This window comes from Carcharhinus amblyrhynchos, chromosome 20, assembly GCF_965287045.1.
Source record: "Carcharhinus amblyrhynchos chromosome 20, sCarAmb.v2.hapA, whole genome shotgun sequence".
Classification (NCBI taxonomy): Eukaryota; Metazoa; Chordata; class Chondrichthyes; order Carcharhiniformes; family Carcharhinidae; genus Carcharhinus; species Carcharhinus amblyrhynchos.
The window spans coordinates 48,704,860-48,722,767 of NC_137343.1; the positions used below are offsets into that span (position 1 = coordinate 48,704,860).

A 17,908-nucleotide genomic window follows, 5' to 3' on the forward strand; every position below is an offset into this window, starting at 1 on the left:
TAAAGAACTGGATGTCTCTGAAGCAGGGGATGGAACTGGGGCTCAGGCTACTGATACAAGGAGGAAAAAGTTTGCCAAATATGCTGTGTCCGGTGATGGTAATCTACTGCACCATGGATTACTCATACACTGATTAATTTGCCTGGCTTCTCCAGAAGCTACAAGCTCAGTCACTTTAGCAAGGCGAATAAGGAAGGGCCCAATCTTAAAATTAGAAGCAGTTCATTCTAATGGAGGGATCAGGAAGTGCTTCTTCACAAAGGCTAATAGAAATCTGGAACTCTTTGCCCAATAGACTGCCCACCACAGTGGGGGAAATCCTCAGCTGAACAAGGATGGCAGCATTTACAGAACAGAAAACACAGAGATGGTGAAATTGGGAAAATGCAATGGAATCCTTACCGGAGGCTGGGTCTGAGGAGATGTAGTTGAGGTACTGTGGGGTTCGGTGGGTGTATCATGAATATTAGTAAGTTCCAGAGATGGGGACAGAAGTCAAAAAGGGAAGGGAAGTGCCAGTGATAGACAATGTGAAGGGAGAAGGCTGGAGATTGAAAGCAGAATTGATGAACTTTTTTAGTTCTGGGTGAGGAAATACTCTTCCAAACTGGTTAGTGAACTTTAGTTTCATTTTGGTGTCCGAGCTGGGAACCTGTAACTTACTGATTATTTTACAAAATCATTAATTTAAATAAGGTAAGAATTAATAACACTAAATAATTGGGTTAATAAATAAATAAATATGTTTAGATAGGTATGGCAGGACAGGTGGTGAGACCCAGACAACCATACCGATGCCATGTTACTGCAGCCTGAAGAACCTGGGTTCAGAGTTGTTGAACTGGAGTTCCAGCTGCTGACATTGCCAGGCTGCAGGGAGGGGGAAGAGTTCCATGGACACGCTCATGCCCTCTTGGATTACTAGCACTTTGAGTTGGTCAGTGGTAAGGGTCAGGAGATAGTTTCTATAGTTCAGGCAGGTACAGGATTCAGCATTTAGTGCTGCAGGAGCCCCAGTCCTTGATTTTGATCAACAGATATGAGGCACTTATTACCCACATGGATGAGATTAAGGAGTGCGGGATGCTTGGGCGAACTGATCACAGCTGGTACAGGAAGCCATTTGTGTAAAAAGGAAAATGGTGGTGATAGGGACTAGTATAGTCAATAGATAACAGTTCAGCTGGGAGTTTGGAAAGCTTGCCCCTCTGCTGAAGGAAACATCCCTGCCTGTTTCTCTGCTGACAAGGCACCCACCCACACAACCACATCTGGCTCTCTGCCAAGGCCCTCCCTGCCTCCCTGCCCCCTCCCCCTGCCTCCCTGCCCCCAGCTCTCTAGTGACAAAGCCCTCCCTCCCACTCCCTCCCTGCCCCCCAGTTCTCTGCTGGTGAAGCCCGCCCGCCCTGCCCCCCAGCTCTCTCCAATGGAATGAATTGAAATTATCGCCTGCGAATTTATTGTAGAGGCTACAATATAACACATGAAGGATGAAAGGCCATTTGGTTCATTAGAACTGTACCTTCCACAGGCTAGCTAACCTGTCCTACATCATGAGCTCTGTCCAATTTACTTATATTGTGGAAGGTCATTCTACAAAAGCTTCTCCCTCCCTGCAACCAGGAAAGTTCAACAGGCACCCTGTCTAGATTGATTAATGACTTCCCCTTGCCTCAGAATGTTACCTGTTATTAAAATTGTCTAGGTTTGTATTTTCAATCTTTTGCAAATATTTATCCAGCTGCTTTAGGGTGAGTTAATATTATTGAATGCCTCAGCTCCAAGGAGGGGCAGGGTTTTTGAAAATCCCTTGCTTGAGAGCATTCCAATTTCATGTCTCATTCAATGGACTTCCTCAGTATTCCACTGGGAGTGTCAGTGTAGATGTGCACTTAAAGCTTCGCAGTGGGGCTTAAATCCATTCAGAGATGAGTGTTATCATTGAGTCATGGCAGCTGCTGCTGCTGAGGCCCACCCTCACCCTCCCTCCCTGCCCCCAGCTCTCTTGATGAGACACCCCCTCACCCTCCCTCCCTGCCTCCAGCACTCTCCAGTGAAATGAAGTGAAATTGTCACCTGCCAATTTATTATGGAGGCTACAACATAATATTTGAAGGATGAAAAGACATTAGAATTGTACCTACCATAGACTATCTAACCTAACCTATATCATGGGCTCTGACCAATTTACATTTGTTTGCCTGCTCCATTGCAATACTAAAACAATTGATTCATAGATTTATAGATGTTTTCAGCACAAAGGAATCCATTTGGCCCATCTCGTCCATGCTGGTCAACAAAGATACTTATCCTATTTTCCAGTGCTTGGCCCATAGTCCGGGAGGTTATAGCAGCACAAATGAATGTCTAAATACTTCTTAGATGTTACAAAAGTTTCTTGACTCAACCACTCTATCAGGCAATGAGTTTCAGACTCCCAATACCCTCTGGATGAAAAAGTTTCTCCTCAGTTCCCCTTTTAGCCTTCCACCTTTTACTTTAAATCAAAGCCCCCTGGTAATTGACCTCTCTGCTAGTGGAAAAGGTGCCTTCTTATCTACGCAGCTATGCAATTCATAACCTTCTACACCCCTATTGGGCTCCCTTTTAACCTCCACAACGTGAAGGAAAACAGCCCCAGTATATCCAATCTTTCTTTATAGCTCAGCTCCTCCAGCCCAGATAGCATCCTGGCAAATCTCCTCTGCACTGTCTCCAGTGCAATCACATCCTTGACTTTGACAACAGCCAAAGTAAAATGGTAGTTGTCAAATATTGAAGACTATTTTGGATGCAGTGGTGAGGGGAACCTTTCAAAATGATATCTATAGGTAAAGACACTTATTAAAAATGTAACTGGTTGCATGGGCCTTGTAGATGGTTATCTGATGTAGCAACCCAGAAACAAATCGATAAGGCTGGTAATGTGAAAAGGTAGTATCTGTTTGTTTTAAATTCATGGCTAGTGATTGTGACTGAGTGAAGTACAGGAGAGAATTACTTTAAATTTGCATTTCCTACATTTTTGGCATTGTCTGAAAATGTTGTAACAAAGTGTAGTAAATTTGTCACACATAACCTACAATTGTTGGCTGTGTGTGACAAATCAGAAGCAATACTTGTACATGTTAATAGTTTGACTGCAGTAGGACTCTGGAGTGTCCCAGCTCCATTTATTATTACAAGAAGAATTGCTGAATTATACACTTAATTGTTGTCTGTTTACTGCATATTTAATAGCACTGTACCTGTTATTAGCAATATATCTATACTCAGTTAATGACCAGATTTCTTTCCACAGCCACTCGCGGCTGCAGATTCCCCTGCAGAAGCTGTTGTTCTCTGCCACCTTAACCCAGGATTCTGAGAAGCTGCAGCAGTTGGCGCTGCACCAGCCTCAGCTCTTCACCTCCAATTATGCACCTTCTGAGTTGGAGCCACACGTGACCCAGGGTGAGCACCAAGAAAAAGTGGGCACCGTCAGAAACAAGTACATCTTGCCCGAGGGGCTGACGGTGCGTACTGACTCACACCAATTTCCTCTTTCTTAACGTAGAAAGAAAAAAACCATGTATTTTTATAATATCACTCATAATTTGGAGAAATCCCAAACCTCCTCACCATTAATGCAATAGTTTTGAAATGTAGTTGTTATTATAAAGTACAAAACACAATGGCTAATTTTACACTGGTTGGCTCCCACAAACAACAATGAAATAATGATCTGATCGTTTGTTTTGTAATGTTGGTTAAGTGATAAATATCAGCTAGGACACTTGTGAGAATTCCCTTGCTCTTTTTCAAATCATCCACGTGCGAGGGCAGATTAAACTTCTCATCCCATAAAGTCACCCCTGAAAGTGCAGCACTCTCTCGGATTGCACTGGGTGTCTTGGAACGAGACTTGAAACCACTACCTTCTACTCAGATGAGAGTGCCAGCACGGAACTACACCTGAGAAACAATCCATTTGTAATTTTCCATTTGTAATCAGTATCGCTGCAGAACGAGGGTTCTGTGGTTGATGCTAGTAAACATGTTAGACAAGTCAGACCTCTCCATTTCTGTTAGAAAGGGTGCTTAGCTCTGTGCAAAGGGAGTGAACCTGCCTTCGGCTATTTTTCAATTGGCATTCTAACAAAGGAATTTTTTTACCCTGAGCTCTTTATATGAAGCAAGAGAAAGTTTAAGATGTTTCACACACGCAGTGAACAGCAAACTCTTCCACTGCCTCAAGTGATTTTGATCACTCAGTTTGGAACCACTGCTGCTGGGAGAGTTAAACGAAGCATGTGAGGGATAGGGGCTGACTGTGAGTTGTTAGGGTGCCTGTGATTAGATTGCTATGTGCTATATCATTCTGCAGCACCTTATCAGCGTGGGTGTACACTGTATCTGCACACACTCACTCATTTGTGCTTTCGCTCACTTACACTCACACTGTCTCTAGGGTTTGAGTAATTAGCACCTTGATGCTAGGCACATTGGCCTGGGAGATAGTACCAAGCCTGTACTCAACACTGCTCCCTGATAGCACAGCAAGGATCAGCAGCTCTGTATATCGAAAATCACCTGTGACTTTTTATTGTCAGCTATGCACGTGTAATCACTCGTGTGTATTAATGCTAAGTGTATGGCTAGTTTTGCATATGCAGACAGTACCTAGGCAGAGTTAAGGTCCCTCTTTACTGCGTGCCAAGGACAACTTAGAGAATTCTAGTTGGGGGTAGGACTGGTGGACACAAGCAGTATCATGGAGTGGGACTTGTATCCATAACTCTTTGTTGGTCCTCCTTCTGTCTTTGTCTCCAGCTCTTCCCTGCCAGGAATCCATACTCATTCCCATTTGCTTCGTAGCTATCAATGTTGCATGCTAATCAGGAACAGATGAAGCAAATGTGACCACGGAAACACAGTTTTGAATTTTGTACCATGCGCAACTATGGGTTTTGTTAGGAGATAGTGTTTTGCTGATGATCCCAGGACATGAGCTACCTGAAAATACTTTGAAACTTTCCTTGGAGCTTTTTTGTGTACTTAACCAGTATGGGTGATATTTGCTCTGAAACCCCCAATGTTCACTCTGTCACAATTATGATAGTCTCAGTAATGGGCCTAAACAGCTGGAGAGCAAATTTTTCAAACCTGTTTATATTTGCAGTTTTAAATCGTACCAGAAGAAAATGATGTATTTCTCTATCTGATGCAGGAGTTCTATGTTCCATGCCACCTCAATAAGAAGCCTCTGATAATCCTCTACTTCGTCCTGAGAATGAAATTCAGTCGTATCCTGTGTTTCACCAACTCTAGAGATACATCACACAGGTAACCATTTCGTGTTATTGAACTAGCTGCTGGGATCTTTGCTCAGTGTATCAGCTGTTTCTACACAGGATGATCAGTGTGTTGGTGAACTGTTTCCTGTCCGTTGCAGGTTGTATCTGTTACTCCAGGCTTTTGGTGGCATACAAGTGGCAGAGTTTTCTTCCAGACTTTCTCCCAGTGAAAGGCAGAAAATACTGAAAGAGTTTGGACAAGGAAAACTCCAAATGTAAGTGTATGTCTGTGTTGGCATGAGAATAGGGGAGAGAGTGCGGGTGATAGCATAGGGAGTCTGTGTCGGGAGAGTGATAGTGTCAGCATGGAGGAGAGTGTTGACATGAGGGATGGGGGGATGAAAGATGTGTGCTGGTATCAACCTGGGAGTGTCAACATGGTGGGTTTGTGTCTGTGTGTTTTATGTCCCTGCATGTGCGCACACTGACACAGGTGCATAAACCATGCCGATAGAGCCTACATAGTTTGTACACTTGAACAAACCCCATTTGGTTGGCAAGCATGTATATTTGTACTGATTACTATTATGGTTAGGGTTTACAGGACTTTGGAACAATGTCTTGCAACTAAAAAATAACACATTTAACCTAGAAAAACATTCCCAAGCACTTCATGGAGACATTCAGCAAGAAATGCTTGCGAATGAAGAAGCAATGAGAAGAGTCCAAATGGGTCTAAATGTTAGGTTTAAGAGACAATCTAGAAAGGAAAGATGGAGGGGAGTAGGGCAGGAATTCCAGAGCACAGGTTTTAGAGCAATGGCGAGGTAGCGTTTGCACATGTATCCAGTATCAAATGGTAGTTCAGTTGGGAAAGTTTAGAGATGGGAGGAGTCAGATCATGAAGGGACTTAAATATGATGTTGAGAATTTTATATTTGTGTCACAGAGAGACCATGAGCCAATGTAAGTCAGTGATTCTAGGAGCAATGAGTGGGAGTCTGGATATGGGCAGCAGGGGTTTGGATGAGGTGAAGTTTATAAAGAATGGAAGATGGGATGTCAGTCAGAAAGCATTGGAATAACAAGTCTGAAACTGACAGCAGCATAGATAGATACAGAGGTGGCAGCAGGCAGATGGGACAGGATGAGTACAGTATCAGCAGCTCAGCTGAACACAGCACCAAGATTACAAAAATTGGAGTTATTACAGCAGCAAGGAATAGGTGTCAGTGGCAGGAATACAAAGCTTATAATGGGAATCGATGATGTTGCTTTAGGTCATCCCAATGTTTCGAGGAATTTTTAGTGCAAGACTGATTTTGGGGGTCAATTGAAATGGTGGTGAGGTAGAACTTTCCCTAACATACTTGTCAAAATTGATCTCATTTATGTACGTGATACTTCCACATCAGGATGAGGCCATTCCAAGGGAATGAGTTAACAACATCAAACAAGTGAACTGGACAAAGAGAAAGAGATTTTGCAGGATGATGTGTCGACCATGTTAAAGGCTGTGGAGAGAATGTGAAGGATAGTGCACAGAGTTCACATCCCATAGCAAATTATTTGTAACTTTAAGGCAGTTAAAATTCAGAGATGTGATGGGAGTTGAGATCTGATTGGAGAGTCTTTAGGATGCATGAGAAATGGCCAGGTTGCTCATGGACTTTGGATTTTAGTTTGGAATGCTCAGATTGGGTTAATTGAATTGTGTGCCTGGCCATTTTGAGTCTATGTCTGATGCTGCTGCAGTTATGGACCAGCGTCCCACTTGTTGTAGTTAATTTTTAAAACCTTCTCCCACAGACTGATCAGTACTGATGCAAGTGCGAGAGGAATTGACGTTGAAGGTGTCACGTGTGTGGTTAATTATGATGCTCCACAGTTCATCAGAACATACATCCACAGGTAAGCAGTGAGTATTAATCTGAAACATTATGCCCACAGCAACCTCCCCCTAAACCCTCCCTGCACCTGAAAGGATGTTGATGTTCAACACTGCAAACGTGCATCATACAACAGAAGTCAGAATTTGTATCTCACCATTTGGTATCCAGAAGAGACTCCAGGGCACCAATAAACCTGTCTGGTAGCTAATTAATTTTAAAACATGGTGGAAATTAAACTAACCCAAAGCTTTTCATCTTCTATCAATGGACTGGCCTAGTGACTCAATCACATCACCTCCATTAGTTTTCTATTGACCCTGTGACTGTCTTGATGATTATTGAATAACCTCACAATACCGTCACGTGTGTTCTGAAAACCTATGACTTTTGCTGCCCACTGTGTTCTCAAGATGACTATAAGGGTAATGTGTGATGTATGAAAATTTCACACCCAATTCTGAAATTACACTTCTGATTCTACCAGTTTACAACTGGAGAGAGCAATGTGAACTGTGACACTATTAGGTACAGATCTAACACTCATGATGAGACCCTTCCAAGGGAACGAATTAAGAGCACCAAGCAATATTGAGGTTGACTTTCTGAAGTGCATTTGCCCAGTCAGTTATAAATATGCTAAAGCTGCTTGGGACAAGTCCAAAGTGTGGCACCCATATCAAAGTGTAGTGCTGTGCAAAATGTGGCAACATCTAGATCTATAAAAGCATTGACTCTGGACAGTGGATTAAATACACAGCCGGCAAAATGAAAGGTTGCTATCCAGCATCATCCAGCTGATGCACTGTGCATGTGCAAATCTGAATGTACCTGATGCTTTTGGCCCCTCAATTCACAAATCAAGCATTTGACACTTGTCATGGAATAATGTGGAGGACAGTAATTTGCATTAATATAGAAAATCATCCCAAGGGGTGTCAGATATAGAAACATAGAATCTGTACAGTGCAGAAGAGGCCATTTGGCCCATCGAGTCTGTACCGACTCTCCGGCAGAGCATCTCTCCCATGGCCCTATCCCCATAACTCCACACATTTCCCCTGGCTAATCCTTTTAGTTTACACATCTTTGGACAATATAATCCCTGTAAAGAGTATAAGGTAAAGTACTCATTAGACTCACAAAAGAGGTAGTGTTAGGCAAATTAATTGGGCTAAAGGTGGACAAGTCTCCTGGCCCTGATGGAATACATCCCAAGGTGCGAAAAGAGATGGCGGGAGAAATAGCAAATGTACTAGTAGTAATTTACCAAAATTAGCCGCACTCTGGGGTGGCTCCTGCAGATTGGAAAACAGCAAATGTGACACCACTGTTTAAAAAATAAGGTAGACAAAAGGCAGGTAACTATAGGCCAGTTAGCTTAACTCCTGTAATAGGGAAAATGCTTGAATCTATCATCAACGAAGAAATAGCGAGACATCTGGATGGATATAAATTGTCCCATTGGTAAGACGCAGCATGGATTCATGAAGGGAAGGTCATGTTTGACTAATTTGATGGAATTCTTTGAGAACATTACATGTGTAGTGGACAGTGGGAACCTGTAGATGTGGTGTATCTAGATTTCCAGAAGGCATTTGACAAGGTGCCGCACCAAAGACTGCTATATAATATAAAGGTGCACAGTGTTACAGGTAATGTATTGGTAGAGGATTGGTTAACTAACAGAAAGCAAAGAGTGGGTGTAAATGGGTGTTTTTGTGATTGGCAATCAGTGACTAGTGGTGTGCCTCAGGGATCAGTGTTGGGACTGCAATTGTTTATGATTTACATAGATGATTTGGAGTTGGGGACCAAGTGTAGTGCGTCAAAACTCCCAGATGACACTAAGGTAAGTGGCAGAGCAAAGTGTGCAGAGGATGCTGAAAGCCTGCAAAGGGATATAGGTAGTCTAAATGAGTAGGCGATGGAGTACAATGTTGGTAAATGTGAGGTCATCCATTTTGGTAGGAATAGCAGCAAAATGGACTACTATTTAAATAGTAAAAAATTGCAGCATGTTGCTGTGCAGAGGGACCTGGGTGTCCTTGTGCAGGAATCTCAAGGAGTTGGTTTGCAGGTGCAACACGTAATTAAGAAGGCAAATGGAATTTTGTCCTTCATTGCTCGAGGGATGGAGTTTAAAAACAGCAAGATTATGTTGCAGCTGTATAAGGTGCCGGTGAGGCCACGCCTGGAGTTACTGTGTACAGTTTTGGTCTCCTTACTTGAGAAAGGATATACTGGCACTGGAGAGGGTAAAAAGGAGATCCACTATGTTGATTCCGGAGTTGAGAGGGTTTGCTTTTGAGGAGAGACTGAGTAGACTGGAGTTATACTCATTGGAATTCAGAAGAATGAGGGGAGATCTTATTAGAAACATATAAGATTATGAAGGAATAGATAAGATAGAAGCAGGGAAGTTGTTTCCTCTGGCGGGTGAAACTAGAACTAGGGGGCATAGCCTCAAAATAAGGGGAAGCAGATTTAGGACTGAATTGAGAAGGAATTTCTTCACCAAAGGGTTGTGAATCTGTGGAATTTCCTGCCCAGTGAAGCAGTTGAGGCTACCTCATTGAATGCTTTTAAGGCAACGATCGATAAATTTTTGAACAGTAAAGGAATTAAGGGTTATGGTGAGTGGGTGGGTAAGTGGAGCTGAGTCCACGAAAAGATCAACCGTGATCTTATTGAATGGCAGAGCCGGCTCGAGGGGCCAGATGGCCTACTCCTGCTCCTAGTTCTTATGTTAAACCAAAGGAAGAGAAATTAAAAGTGGTATATTGGGTTGGGTATAGATGGTTTTTAAATAGTCATGAGGGGGTTCCAGTGAATAGGACTGAGGCGTTTGAAGGTATGGCCATTCATGTCGGGACCAAGAAAGGAGCAATGCACAAAGGAGCAGGGTTTAGAGCAGTAGGGTTGTAAGACTGGGGGACGTACAGAGGTTGGGAGACTGTTGTACATCACACTGTCAGTTAGATATGTTTGTAATTCTCAATTTCAAGGTTTGAATCAATGTGACAATATCAGGAAATGTCATATTTCCCCTAACTTTATTTCTGGCACCTGCTCTAATACAGAAATGATATAAGGCCTGCTATGGATGGCAAGCTCAACATGAGCTCACCGATACACTCAATACTGCTCTCTGTTAACAATTAGTCTAAACTGGTTTCTGGTAGAAATTCCTGTAACCACCAGCTCCCTGTAACTGGATGCCTTTGTTTCGCTACCTGTTTGTTGTCGATGCCACGTAACGTATTGTATTAACGACTCACTGCTAGGATTTCAGAGATGAGGTGCAATCTAAATTTAAATTTCAAACTTTTGGGGAAGCTACAGTTACAAAGGAGGGGAACAAAATAAATTCGCAAATGTCACCCTCCTGGTCACAATTCAGTGACCCCTGCTGGAATGTGCATGGGAATGGACTTTGGCTGCCACCAGAATCAGTTTCCAATATGAAACTCCTTCAGCCAAATAGCTTGATGGCTGTTGGTGTTGAGCATTAAGGAGAAAGAATAGCCACATGGGTGAGGCATTGGAAGGTTGAAGTCTACCTACTCTTTAAATGATTAATTGATAACATTAAATGTGTTTTTTGTAGGTGCTGAGCTAAACCAGCTTTAAACTTGAGCTATGCGTTAGTGTGTTAGTTCCTTCTCTTGAGTTCTTTCTACCACAAGCCATCTGACGCTGAAGACAGTGTCACAAGCAAACTGGGTGACCAAAGTTCAGTATTCTGTGCTATGGCTGATAAAGCTCCTTTGGACTACTGGATCGTCGAGGCACAGACAGTTTTGATGGTTCCTTGCAGATTTGAAGCTCCTAATCTGTGGATTAATTGCAGGGTAATTGAAAGGTCTGAGAAATACTCTTATAAAATTTCAACACTCTGAGTCCAGCTGCAATGTTCAAATGGTGCCTTTATTACACAAGCAGGGAACTAACACTGAATCATCCAGCCACTCCTCCACTGACGTTCAAAACAGCACAGTTTATGTTTTCATTATCAGTTGCAACTTAATGGTATTAAGTTAGCAAAGGGTTTAGTCCAATGGCCTCCAGTTGGCTGATAATTGTGTTCCTGTACAGTAATTGCAATGCAAAGGGGTGTGTGTTTGTGTGTCTTTCTGTCTCACCAGGTAAATGGACTTAATCTGAGCTTTGGACATCTTCGTCCTGTTTCTTTCTGTCCAGATGCTGCTATGTTGTCTGTCTTCTGTGTTCATTTATGGTCCACTGTTCCTTGTAATTTCCTGCACCGTGTCTTTCAGAGTTGGAAGAACTGCTCGAGCTGGGAAAGCTGGGCTGGCGTTCACACTTCTCCTGAAAGTGCAGGTGAGTCGCTGGGAACCGTGCTTACTATCTGTGCTTCCTGTTTTGACAAGCATTTGACCAATGAAGTTTTAATCCTTTTACCAGCCTCTTACAGGCTACCTGTTGTCAATGAGCAAAAAGGTTATGTTGAATGTGTATAAGTCACTGGTTCAACCCCAGCTAGAGCATTGTGTTAAGTTCTGGACATTGCATTTTAGAAGAGACATAAAAGCATTGGACTGTCAAGAAGATTCATGAGCATTTCCAATAATGAGGAACCTACATTATGAAGATAGAGAAGGAGAAAAGAAAGCTGAGAGAAAATTTGACAGAGGTGTTCAAAATTGTGAGGGATTTGGACAGTCTTAAAAAATGTATTCATTAATGGGATGTGGGCATCCCAAGTCTGGCATTTATTTCTCACCCATAATTACCTTGAACTAAGTGGCTTGCTAGGCCGTTTCAGTGACCAATTAAGAGTCAACCACATTGCAGTAGATTTGGAGTTGCATGTAGGCCAGACGGGGTAAGGATGACAAATTTCCATTCCTAAAGGACATTAGTGAACCAGATGCATTTTTAGAACAATTGATGATGATGGTTATCTTGGTCACCATTACTGATCCACACAGTGAGCGGTTAAGGTCTGGAATGCATCGTGGAGGCAGGCCTAACTTTTATCTGAAAGGAAAGGATGTGAAGGGTATGGGGCAAAGGTGAGAAAATGGCAATAAATCAATTAGAGAGCCAGTGCAGAAGACATAATGGGCTAAATGGCCTCTGTGCTGTAACAATTCTGTGATTCTGAGGAAGTGATTGGAAAATTCAGTGCTTGATTTGGGAATATAATTGCACATGGGAATTTTTTAAAGAATATTGTGTGTGGAGAGTAGTGGTGTGAGGAGAGAGGGGTGTTGAAATTGCAGGGGCCTGGCAGATATATTTAAAATGTTGGTATCCATGGGTGAGGTGCTGGATGATTGAAGGATAGCTCATGTTGTTCCATTGTTTAAAAAACGCTCAAAAAGTAATCCAGGAAATTATAGGCTGGCAAGTTTGACGTCAGTAGTAGGTAAATTATTGGAAGGAGTACTAAGAGATAGGATCTACAAATATTTGTTTGGACAGGGGCTTATTAGGGAGAGTCAACATGGCTTTGTGCTGGTAGGTCATGTTTAACCAATCTATTACAGTTTTTCGAGGAGGTTACCAGGAAAGTGGATGAAGAGAAGGCAGTGGATGTTGTCTATATGGACTTCAGTAAGGCCTTTGACAAGGCCCGCACAGGAGGTTAGTTAGTTGTTAGGTATACATGGAGAGGTAGTAAATTGGATTAGACATTGGCTCAATGGAAGAAGCCAGAGAGTGGAGGATTGCTTTTCTGAGTGGAGGCCTGTGACTAGTGGTGTGCCACAGGGATCAGTGCTGGGTCCATTGTTATTTGTCATCTATATCAACGATCTGGATGATAATGTGGTAAATTGGATCAGCAAATTTGCTGATGATACAAAGATTGGAGGTGTACTGGATAGTGAGGAAGATTTTCAAAGCTTCCAGAGGGATTTGGACCAGCTAGAAAAATGGACTAAAAAGTGGCAGATGGCGTTTAATATAGACAAGTGTGAGGTATTGCACTTTGGAAGGACAAACCAAGGTAGAACATACAAGGTAAATGGTAGGACACTGAAGAGTGCAGCAGAACTGAGGGATCTGGGAGTACAGATACATAATTCCCTAAAAGTGGCGTCACAGGTAGATAGGATTGTTAAGAGTGTTTTTGGTACATTGGCCTTTATAAATCAAAGTATTGAGTATAAGAGTTGGAATGTTATGGTGAGGTTGTATAAGACATTGGTGAGGCCAAATTTAGAGTATTGTGTGCAGTTTTGGTCACCTAATTACAGGAAGGATATTAATAAGGTTAAAAGAGTGCAGAGAAGTTTTACAAGGATGTTGCTGGGACTCGAGAAACTCAGTTACAGAGAAAGGTTGAATAGGTTAGGACTTTATTCCCCGGAGCATAGAAGAATGAGGGGAGATTTGATAGAGGTGTATAAAATTATGATGGATATAGATAGAGTGAATGCAAGCAGACTTTTTCCACTGAGGCTAGGGGAGAAAAAAAAACTATAGGACATGGGTTAAAGATGAAGGGGGAAAAGTTTAAAGGGAATATTGTGGGGGGGGGGGGGGTTCTTCACACAGAGTGGTGCGAGTGTGAAAGGAGCTGCCAGATGAATTGGTAAATGCGGACTCACTTTTAACATTTAAGAAAAACTTGGACAGGTAAATGGATGGGAGAGGTGTGGAGGGATATGGTCCAGGTGCAGGTCAGTGGGACTGGGCAAAAATTAGTTTGGCACAGCCAAGAAGGGCCAAAAGGCCTGTTTCTGTGCTGTAATGTTCTATGGTTCTATGGGTGGAGGGATAAGTCTGTCTGTGGGACACCCCACCCACATAGCAAACTTCCAATATCTGTGCTGATACTGCAGGAAGAATGTTGCATGGAGGTCAGAAAAAACAGGTCAAATGTGGCATCACCAAAATGGGATCAGATCCGCCCACCTGCTGTTTTACAAACTCTAGATATGTCATGTGATGTCAGATCACCACAATTTAATCAGATGTCTCCAGTGATCTGCTCCCAGTCACGTGGTGATGTCAGCACTTGTAGCCCTGGTTGTAGGGAGCACCTTTTAAACAAAAACATTGTGATGATCTACTGAAAGGGTTATTCACAAGCTGATCAGTTTGTAGCAATCTGGCTGTGGTACTGAAGACTTGTGCTCCAGGACAAGTTGCATCTCTTGCCAGGCTATTCCAAAACAGCTACAACACTGGCATCTAACCAGCAATGTGGAAAATTACCCAGGTATGTCCCGCCTATAGCAAATCCAGTCCAGCCAATCACAGCCCTATCAGTCTACTCTTGGTCATTAGTAAAGTGACAGAAAGCTTAATCAACAATGCTTTCAAGCAGCACTTAACACAGCAATAATCTTCTCACCAATGCTCAGTTTGGATTCTGCCAGGCCTTATTACAAAGCATGAACAAAAACCTAAACTCGGGAGGTGAGGTGAGAGTGACCGCCTTTGACATCAAAACAGGATTGGAGCGAGTGTAGAATCAAGGAACTCTAGTAAACTGAAATCAGAGGAAATATCTCTACTGGTTGGAGCCGTACCTTGCAGAAAGAAAAATGGTTGTGGTTGTTGGAGACCAAACAAATCACCCCCAGGACATTACTGCAGGAGTTCCTCAGGGTAGTGCTAAAGGTCCAACCATCCTCAGCTGCTTCACCAATGACCTTATCTTTATCAGAAATCACAATGTTTGCTGATGCTAGAACAGTGTGCGGTACTCAGATAATGAAGCAGCTGTGCCCATGTGCAGCAAGACATAGACAACATTCAAAATTGGATTGATACATTGCAAGTAACATTTGTGCAACTTAAGTACCAACCAATGACCATCCCCAATATTAGGGAACCTAACTATCTCTCCTTTATAGTCAATGGCATTGCATTACTGAGTCTACCATCATGAACACTTTTGGAATTGCTATTAACCAGAAACTGAATTGGACCAGTCATTTAATTACTGCGGCTAGAAGAGCAGTCAGAGGCTAAGAATTCTGTGGAGACTTATCTCCTGATTTTGCAAAGTCTGTCCACATCTACAAGGCTCAGGTCAAGTGTAAGTGCTGGACAGTGGCACCCATGGGGGTTAGCACTGCTGCCTCACAGGGTGAAGGTCCCAGGTTCAATTCCAACCTTGGGTCCTTTGTCAAACGGTCACCTGGACTTGAAACGTGAGGGAATACTTCCCATTGCCTGAATGAGTGCAGCTGCAATAACACTGAAAAAGTTGACACCATCCAGAATAATGCAGTCTACTTGATTGGCACCAATCACCACCTGAAATAGTCACTCCCTCCACCGCCATTGGTAGCAGTATGTCCCATCTATAAAATGCACTGCAGCAATTCACCAAGACTCCCTTGACAGCAGGTCCAAACTTGTAACCTTTAACACCTAGGACAAGAGCAACCGTTGAATTGGAACACCACCACTTGCAAGTTCCCTTCCTAGCCACTCACCATCCTCAATTGGAACAATATCACTGTTCCTCCCAGTGGAACTTCCTTGCTAACAGAACTGCAGCAGTTCAAGAAAGTGGCTCACAACACCACCTCAAGGGCAATGAACGAAAGGACTTGCCAGTGACACACTTGTGTCCCATGAATGAACAGAAGGAAATGTCTTTGTTGCTGTTGTGAAGGGTGGGTCTGTGCCAGTCTAACCCTACTATTCCGGCATGTGGACATTGAGTTTTACTGGATTGTAGGGTTAAACTTTAAATATTTAGATGTTGTAATTGCAGGAAAAACGGTTTCTTCAGATGCTGAGAGATGCTGGCAGCAAAGAGCTGAAGAAACAACTGGTGAAACAGGAACATTTGACCACATTGATCCAGCAGTATGAAGGAGCTTTACAAAAACTTCAGCAGGTTCTTAAGGTAACTCGGAGCCTCTTGGGATCCTATTACAAAATCTTTTAGGCTCGTTTAATGGTTAAAATGATAGTTGGACTTTACTGACTGCAGTTTTACTGCCAAATTCGGGGTCTGTTTTATCCACAGGATAGAGACAATGCTAATAGTGGGGTCTGTATACAGAAATTGAATAGATGCAAGGGGGGTTTGGGGGAGGAAGAGAAGATGAAATAAATTTAAATTGAATAAAATAGTTGCCCCAAGTCACTGTGGAGGCATTAACTGAGGGTTTGGTTGAAATATGGATTCTGGAAGTGTTTTACAGCTAGCGTGGAGAAGTATTGAAGGTGTTTAGAGAAAAAGAGTTCCAAAGGGCATGCTCGGGCACTGTCACCTGTAACTGGAATGGGGGCATGAAAAGCCATGCGGATACATTGAAGAGTGTGAAAGGGATGTAAATGTTGTATTCAGCTTGGAGCTGCCAGTGTAGGTTGTAGAGGATGTGGTCTGGGTCAGGAGGTAGGTGGCTGCATTTTGAACTGTTTGGTAAGAATATCAAAGGATTTGAAGCTGAAGGCAGGAATTGAGATGCAAATCAGCCATGATGTTACTGAATGGTTTAAGGAGCTGAATGGCTTCTTCCAATTCCGATGTTAACAAATTCAAATTTATGGATGATGAGAGGCTGGAAACATTGGGCAAAAGATTGATTTGAGGTGGCAGAAACAGAGGTGAACATCAACATAAATAGAAACAGGGGTCAGCTGTTCAATGACATCATGGCTGATTTGCATCTCAACTCCATTTGCGCCCACCTTCAGCTCCAAATCCTTTTAATGTTCTTACTGAACAGTTATTCAAAATGCAGCCACCTGCATCCTGACCCACACCACATCCTCTATAACCTATATTGGCAGCTCTAAGCTGAATACAACAATTATATCCCTTTCACATTCTTTAATGTGTAGGGCGGCACCGTGGCTAGCTTTGCTGCCTTACAGCTCCAGGGACTTGGGCTCGATTCCAGCCTTGGGTGACTGCCTATGTAGAGTTTGCATGTTCTCCCCATGTCTGGGTGGGTTTATTCTTGGTGCTCCAGTTTCCTGCCACAGTCCAAAAGTATGCAGGTTAGGTGGATTGGCCATGCTAAATTGTCCCTCAGTGTCCCAAGCTGCATAGGGTAGGGAAATTAGCAGGGTTGAGGTAGGGAGTGGGCTCTGTCAGAGTCAGTGCAGGCTCGGTGGGCCGAAAGGCCTCCTCCTGCACTGTAGGGATTCTGCCCTTTGAATTTGTTCCACCTTCAATAAAACTAAACAATAGAACTGATTGTGGTCTCAACTCCTTTCCTTGACCCCCCCCCTCCCCCAATAACCATTTATTCCCTTGTCAATCAAAAATCTGTCTAGCAATCAAACGTCTTGAATATTTTCAATGATGCAATATCCACTGAGAGAAGAAATTCCTCCTCATCTGACTTAAATAAGAGACCCCATTGATGGTGGCCAGAGGTAATGTTTTTGCCCATCTGTTTGTCTGTAAGCAGTAAATCTCAAAAGCAAATGGACAGATTTCAGTGAAATTTGGTACTCAAGTAGGGTATGACCCAAGGAAGGATCTGATTAATTTTTGGCAAAGATGTAGATCTGGAATTTATAATTTTTCTGAAGAAACTATTAACATTGGGAGATGGGGCAAATTGACTTTTTCAGAACGTTGTTGGTTGTTTTAGAATGTTGTGGATCATCTTAACTGCTGGGGTAGAATTTGTCACAGCTGTCAAAATATGAGCAGAGTCTTCAGAGCAGATTTTTGGATGTAGATTGAACTTGAGTTTCCTTAGTGAGATGGAAGCAAGAGTGGGGATGTGGTAAGGGTTTGTGGTAAGGAAGCAAGCTTCCTTTGCTCCTATAATTGGCCCCTTACCT

General features: G+C 42.8%; 1 protein-coding gene across 1 annotated transcript in view; it reads left to right on the forward strand.

Moving 5' to 3' along the window:
* The window catches only part of ddx51 (DEAD (Asp-Glu-Ala-Asp) box polypeptide 51), a 44,752-nt gene that overhangs the window by 22,227 nt on the left and 4,617 nt on the right, over positions 1-17,908 (forward strand). The window contains exons 10-15 of the mRNA XM_080208562.1: positions 3,302-3,515; positions 5,210-5,325; positions 5,435-5,551; positions 7,086-7,187; positions 11,446-11,509; positions 15,873-16,007. Of these exons, the coding sequence (XP_080064688.1) occupies positions 3,302-3,515; positions 5,210-5,325; positions 5,435-5,551; positions 7,086-7,187; positions 11,446-11,509; positions 15,873-16,007 (748 nt within the window). The remainder of the gene's footprint in view (positions 1-3,301; positions 3,516-5,209; positions 5,326-5,434; positions 5,552-7,085; positions 7,188-11,445; positions 11,510-15,872; positions 16,008-17,908) is intronic.